Source organism: Bidens hawaiensis, unplaced genomic scaffold, assembly GCF_021521415.1.
Source record: "Bidens hawaiensis isolate Kalapana, Puna unplaced genomic scaffold, B.hawaiensis_p1.1 tig00419544_1, whole genome shotgun sequence".
In the NCBI taxonomy this organism is placed as follows: domain Eukaryota; kingdom Viridiplantae; phylum Streptophyta; class Magnoliopsida; order Asterales; family Asteraceae; genus Bidens; species Bidens hawaiensis.
Window position 1 is genome coordinate 77,171 of NW_027504896.1, and position 6,876 is coordinate 84,046.

The window sequence follows — 6,876 nt, forward strand, 5'->3', positions numbered from 1 at the left end:
TTGTTTGATTATTATTTATACTTATTAGAATATAACATATAAATATATAAATAATAGACCTTAAAATTTGTTCATAATTTCCACGCTTTCAAAATATTTCTTTCCATACTTTGAAAGTTTGTTGGAGGAAGTTTGTCTTGCAATCACCAATCATGATGTCATCCCACATGACGAATTAAACGTAGTGTTCATATGACGTTTTTATGCTATGATTTCTAGTGCAATCTATTTCTTAAGTTTGATTTTATAGGATTAGGAGGTTGGTCATCCAATGATGGAAACAAAACATCTTATTAACTTAGACATCCCACGAGTTTAAGTCCGGATTAAATAAATTTGATTTGTATTTTTAGTTTTTTGTTGAGACTATGAAGTCGGACATATGAAATTCCATTACACTAAATACCAAGACAAAAAACCCGAATGATCAATTCATTTTTCAAAACATCATTTTTTTTTCTAAGAATCCAAATACAAGTCTATTTTTTTAATGCAATTTGACTAGTCATGCATCTGAATTGACAATTCCAAATTTCCAACTACTAATTAAATTCCTAATAAGCAGAATCCTATTTCCTCGAAGTTTCACTCACATGTACCAATACGTACAAAAAGACCAAGACTTTTGACCTCTTATCTCTTGTCCTCCAGTTTACCTTCTATAAGAACTCTGAACCCTTGTGGGTTCTCCTTCAATCGTTTCAACAGTCTTTCAAACCAGCACCAATGGCAGCCACCATAGATCTTAATCTTAGTCCTGTTTGCCCAAGTGACCATGGCACTCATGTAAGTACATAGTATTATTTGCCGAATTAATCAATGCATGCATTCATACATATATAAGCATTTGAAGTTTAACCTCTTTTACTTCTTGTGATTAATTAAGGTCAAGGAAGTCAGTTTCAGCCATGATGATGACGACGATGATGACGATCTTTCGTTTGAGAAAGAGGTTTGTGGTTGATCAGTTATGCGTGTTTGAAACTTCTATTGGTTACATGAATAATGAGGAGTGTTTGTTTGGTAATTGTATTAAGGTATGGCGTATGTATGAGCTGCAGGCTGATGATCCTTCAGCTGGAGATTTAAGTAATGAAAATACAAAGCTAAAGGAGAAGCTTATTATTGCATATGACAAGTATTACTCCCTAAAAACTCATGTCAAGAAACTAATGCAAGACAAAGAAGAGTTAGAGTGGAGTCCAAGGAAAAGAAAATTTGAAGACACAGTTCAACAAAGCTCGTGGAAGAGGCTGAACGAGGAACTAGCGAGGTCGGAAACTAAAATAGTTTATGTACGCATAGACCCGTCGGATAAAAGCCTGGTACGTACTTAAACACGCTTAACTATTAAACAAACACACTTTTATGTGGAAGCACATGAGTTCAAAGGGTTGTGTTGTTGATTTTGAAGGTAGTGAAGGATGGATATCAGTGGAGAAAATATGGACAAAAGGTGACAAGAGATAACCCATCACCTAGAGCTTACTATAAGTGCTCTTTTGCACCAACCTGTCCGGTGAAGAAGAAGGTAACATCTCTATGATGAGAGTAGAAACACAAAAGATAAACAGAAAGAAGTCTCAAAGGAATTGATCGATATATTACGAAATGACGAAAACTTACATGAGAGTTCTTTTCATAGGGAATTTCTTTGAAAAGATTACCAAATTTCCGAAATTACAAATTGTCAGATCAATATTGAAATTAAAGACATAACCAAATGCTTAAATTAAGGGAATCATTGATTCACGCCTTTTACAATATTAAAAAATGAAAGAATCGAAAATCACAAAAATTGGGGAAAATTATAAATTCGAAACCGGATTATGCGTTTCAGATCCTACAGTTGGACCAAACCAGTGTTTTGCCACATTATGCATTTCATCAAGACCTTTCTGTCCACTATTTATGACCACGTAACTCAACTCATATCGCAAGTTATGTGCGTTTTATATTGGGTCCCTAATCCCTCTTAGTAGGAGGCTTGGATAAGCTCATTGTGACACACTCACTTTAAACACAACATTGTTTTCAGGTGCAAAGAAGTATGGATGATGATGGGGTTGTAGTTGTAACCTATGAAGGAGAACACAACCATAGAAGCACTATGCAAGAGGCAGCATATGCTTTAGCCCATGAAAGTGAGATTTTTAGTACAAGTGAAAGAATGTTCAACTCCCCAAAACTTGATGAAGGTTTAGTGGAACAAATGGCTACTTATTTAAGTAAAGACTCTAATTTCACTTCAAAGCTTGCTGCTGCCATTTCCTCCAAGATTCTGGAAGTAGAAACCTTCTGAAGTATGTTAAGCGGACTATAATCCTAGATAGTGTTTATTCTAAGGGTGTTAATAAGGATTAATAGGTAGGTTAGTATGTTTAATTGCAGGTTTGTTAGTTGGAGCTTCAATTCGTTGTAAATTCCAGAGATCCCATTGAACATCAATCAGTTTCCATCTTCATTAATTTACAACATTTCAAATAAATGAATAAATAATCTAAATGACTTGATATATATATATATTAAATTTAATATTATTAAATCCTCCATTGGTCACATAATTCACTATATAACCAACGGATAAAGTGTATAAACAATAGAAATTGTGTGGTTCATTGGAAAAGACAAAGCCTTTTAAACATTTGGGTTTGAAAGGAAATGTCTTGGTTTCAAGTACCACAAACGACAATGATTAATTGAAACTCGTCTTTCCAAAATAAATAAAAAGGATAACAAATTCTAATATGCCGTTTCATAAAGAGGCACCAAAGCCTCATAGTACATTTACTATTGTAAGAACTAAGAACGTGGTGTGGGAATTCTCGAGGAATTTTTTGGTGGATTAGTTGATTTTTTTTCTTTTAAAAGTGGTTGACTAGAATTTAAATGGTTTTAGGTAATTTGATATCTCGTATAGCGGATTACAAGTACATGTCAGCTTACTTTCCACGTGTATGTCCACGACATCCAATTGTTCAACAAGTGTCGTCCACGTCAACGGGGTGTGACATGTGGAATCCTCTATCTCAAATAGTGGATTACGCAAAGTCCTACCCGGTATTTACCATCTGGAAACTCTTTTTTTACCACCCGGACACTTGTCACAACCCCAGGAATCCTCTATCTCAAATAGAAGACTGTCACCACAAAAATATTGCAACCTTCCTTGAGCTTTCTCATTAATGAATTGTATGTATTGAACTTTTATAATTTTACCACCTAACAATGTTCTTAATACATATGTCACAACTTTATGTCCTCAAATAGTGGATTACGCAAAATCCTTTTACCCTATATTATCATTTGGAAACTCTTTTTTACTCGGACACGTGCAACAATCCCAGGAATCCTCTATCTCAAATAGAGGATTGTCACCTCAAGAATATTACAAGCTTCCTTGAGCTTTCTCGTGAATAAGTTATATGTATTGAACTTCTACAATTTTTACCATCCGAATACATATTGCAACCCAAGGAATCATCCATCTCAAGTAAAGGATTATAAGTATTCTCCACCTAACCTAACAATGGGCCTTCTTATACTATGGATGCAATTCTGGAAAACATTGCATTTTTTATCAAATCTTAATCTTAAATATCTATAATATATATATAAATGAAAACCCTAAAATCTTATGTGTCGTGATGTGGTCGATCCCCTCTTTTATGGAAGCCATCAGATTGCTTGATTTTTAAATGGAGGCCTCTCATTGATTTAACCCAAATTCATGGGTATAGGTCTTACCAAAACCCGATAGCTCTTAAACGGGTTATAACATCTCATTACATTAAAAATTAATCTCATCAAATATTTGATATGATAATCCTATAAAATAGGGATATACTAAATATTAATATCCTATTTTATTTAAAAAAGATATTATTTATAATTAAGAAACAATTTTATAATAAAGAAAATAAACGGGTAATATGTATCACCAAACCCAGATAGCTTTTAAACCGGATTATAACATATCATTTATTTGTAAAACCATTTTATCATCAAACCTCAAGTATATTAATTATTAACTTTCTTACAATAAATTAAAATCCATATATATATATATATATATATATATTAGAAACGAATAATGCAAAACAACCCCCGTAATACGGAGGATAAAATCTAGTATATATATAAACAAAATCTTTAAAAGCTCTGTGGTCGCTCCCTATATTCTCTCAAGCCACCAATTTTTTTTATTAGCATACGGAGGCTTCTCATGTGTTTGACCCGCTTTGATAGGTATGCGTCTTCTAACGGGTTTGGATCTAGTCAAACGGATTATATCCTCTCAACCCCTAACCCCTAAGTATTTCCTTTGTCTCACTTTGTAAACCCTAATCACCCCATTTAGCATCTTATGTGCAACGGTGCAAGATATATCTTCCACCGCCTACAATTTAGCATCTTATGTACTTTGCATAGAGTGTTTAAATACTTGTAGAAACTTTTTTATTCACACATAAGTTTTTTGCATCAATAAAAAGGTAAACGAGCAATAAGTTGTGTTGTTGTGCCCTTTTGGAATTGTAACACTAAATTTGTTGAAAACTACGCCTATAGATCATGAGGTCATATCACTATGCATGACCGTTGAACTCTTCTAAATACCTTCATAACTTCATGTGTAATGAAACCAATGTATCAAATTCAAATTGAATAAATATGCGTTGGTTCTCAGGACATGATTTTTCGTGTTTGGTCATTTTGTGCGAAGCAACTTGTAAAGCAGTTTGACCCATGTGAAACTGCACATGAGACGTCGCCTTTTTATTAAACAGTGAACACATCCACCTAAATCTACATTTAACTAAAACTTATTATTGCCTATTTTATGAGACTTGAACTCACATCACCAACACCAGATAAAACTAGACAAAATGTCTGTCTATTTCATCTTATTATTAAATGTTTTGTACTTATTCAAATACATAATGATGTTCCTGATTAGGTATACATGTTCCTTGGTTCTTGTCATTATTATTTTAATGCATGATGTTTTGCTAAATGTTTAATATGTTCATTACTTTATATATATTATATTTGTTAACTTATGAATTGACCAGGGTCTACTGTTTGCTTTATAGCAACAATTTTCCAGAATTTCTTATGTTTAAATGAAAAGGATTAGTGGCAACAATATGATTGTTTATTGTACGTCTTTCTATTTCACAAATGTAGGGTCTAGTTAATTAGGTGGTAAAAATTATAAAGGTTCAATACATATAATTCATTCACGAGAAAGGGGTTCGTTTGCGAGAAAGCTGAAGGATGCTTGTAATATTCTTGTGGTGACAATCCTCTACTTTAGATAGAGGATTCCTGGGGTTGTGACACGTGTCCGGGTGGTAAAAAAGAGTTTTCAGATGCTAAATGCCGGGTTAAAGGAGTTTGTGTAATCGGCTAATTGAGATAAGGATTCCACATATCACACCTCGTTGACGTGGACGACACTTTGGATGGCGTGGACAGACACTTGGAAAGTAAGCTGACGCGTACTGGTAATTCACTGTCGGAGATAGCAAATTACTTAAAACCATTTAAATTCTAGTTAACCACCTAAAACCCCTTTTTTATATATAAAGAAAAACTATCTAATTCACCAAAAAATTCTCTTACCGATCTTATAAGCTTCATAAGATGTCGCGATCACATCAGACCGCCAAAGTTGGTACCCTTAGGTAGGTACGTATTTTATACATATGAGCATACAATACCAAGTACTTTCGTTTAATTATCATACATAAGCATATCTTGAACGCGGATCATGTGACGGGTACAATGGCAATAATACTGTTGTATGTAAAGTTGTAAACAAATATTTCAAGTTCGGATTGTGACATATAACACGTATAAACTTTAATATTTCAAAGACGTTGAAAATTTTTATAGCATGTCTTTATCAGTTTGAATAAAGAGATCCATATCTACCACACAATATCACTACCTTAAAAGCGTGTATTCAAACTTGGTAACATCAGTTTTGACTGCACCAAATGATAAGTTTCTTAACTATACGTACCTAATGATAAGTTTCTTACTTGATTGCTTCTATTGAAAATGTTTCACGTACTTATTATAATGTAGGGGTATGGTACTAAAACCCGGTTCTACGACCCTAAATCTATTATGTTTGGCTTATTTCATTACATGGACTAATACGATGTTATTGGGCCGAGGGGGTTTTGTGGAGGTAACCCTAACTGGGCTAGGCCCATTAGGGTACCATGATGGTGGCCATGAGACTCTATATAAGGAGGTCTCCACCTCCTTATCGTTGGTCATGCTCAGTAAGAGCCACCACCACTTTTTGTGTCTGTGAACAAGAAATCCTCAGGATATCTTAGCAGTCGCCTCCACACCCCCGAAACCATTGCAGGTCTCGACATTGCAGGTCGCCGGCGCAGCCGCAGAAGAAGAAGAAGATCAAGACGTGGTTCGTTCATCTCGAAAATCCGTGGAAACATCGTCATGGATCAGGTAAGATTCATTTCGTGCTTCGACATTGGCCCCATCCGTGGGACGGCAACGAACTGCCCTTCGATCTTCATCTCGGCTGTCAGATCTCTCCCAAGAAAAACGCAGATCTGGAAGTTTACAGAAAAAGGCTTCAAAGCTTGTTCTATTTAAAGCTCAAAAAGATCCATAGATCTAAAAAGAGGCTTCCAGATCTGGGCAAGAAGGAAAATCCGTGATTCGAATGATCAGATCTCCGAATCTGTGAATCTGTGATTCAGGATCTCCGAATCTGTGATGGTTTTAAATCTGCTCCGAATCTTCAGATCTGTCCAGATCTGATTTACAGATCTAGGTCTAGATTACAGACCTGGATTTTAGGTCTAAAGTTGCAGATCTGACTCTTAAATTGCA

At 34.8% G+C, this 6,876-nt stretch overlaps 1 protein-coding gene across 1 annotated transcript; it reads left to right on the top strand.

Moving 5' to 3' along the window:
• The first annotated feature begins 726 nt into the window (after positions 1-726).
• LOC143609335 (putative WRKY transcription factor 40) lies at positions 727-2,303 on the top strand. Its single transcript, XM_077084114.1, has 5 exons — positions 727-786; positions 887-952; positions 1,062-1,325; positions 1,415-1,531; positions 2,039-2,303. The coding sequence occupies exons 1-5, from the start codon at positions 727-729 to the stop codon at positions 2,300-2,302; spliced, it is 771 nt and encodes a 256-aa protein (XP_076940229.1). The 3' UTR covers position 2,303.
• The last annotated feature ends 4,573 nt before the right edge of the window (positions 2,304-6,876 follow it).

Bases quoted from the DNA above. Each gene is read 5' to 3' on its own strand.
- LOC143609335 (XM_077084114.1), top strand. From the start codon at position 727: ATGGCAGCCACCATAGATCTTAATCTTAGTCCTGTTTGCCCAAGTGAC. The intron at 953-1,061 runs GTTTGTGGTTGA...TATGAGCTGCAG, and splicing joins ATCTTTCGTTTGAGAAAGAG to GCTGATGATCCTTCAGCTGG. The intron at 1,326-1,414 runs GTACGTACTTAA...TTGATTTTGAAG, and splicing joins ACCCGTCGGATAAAAGCCTG to GTAGTGAAGGATGGATATCA.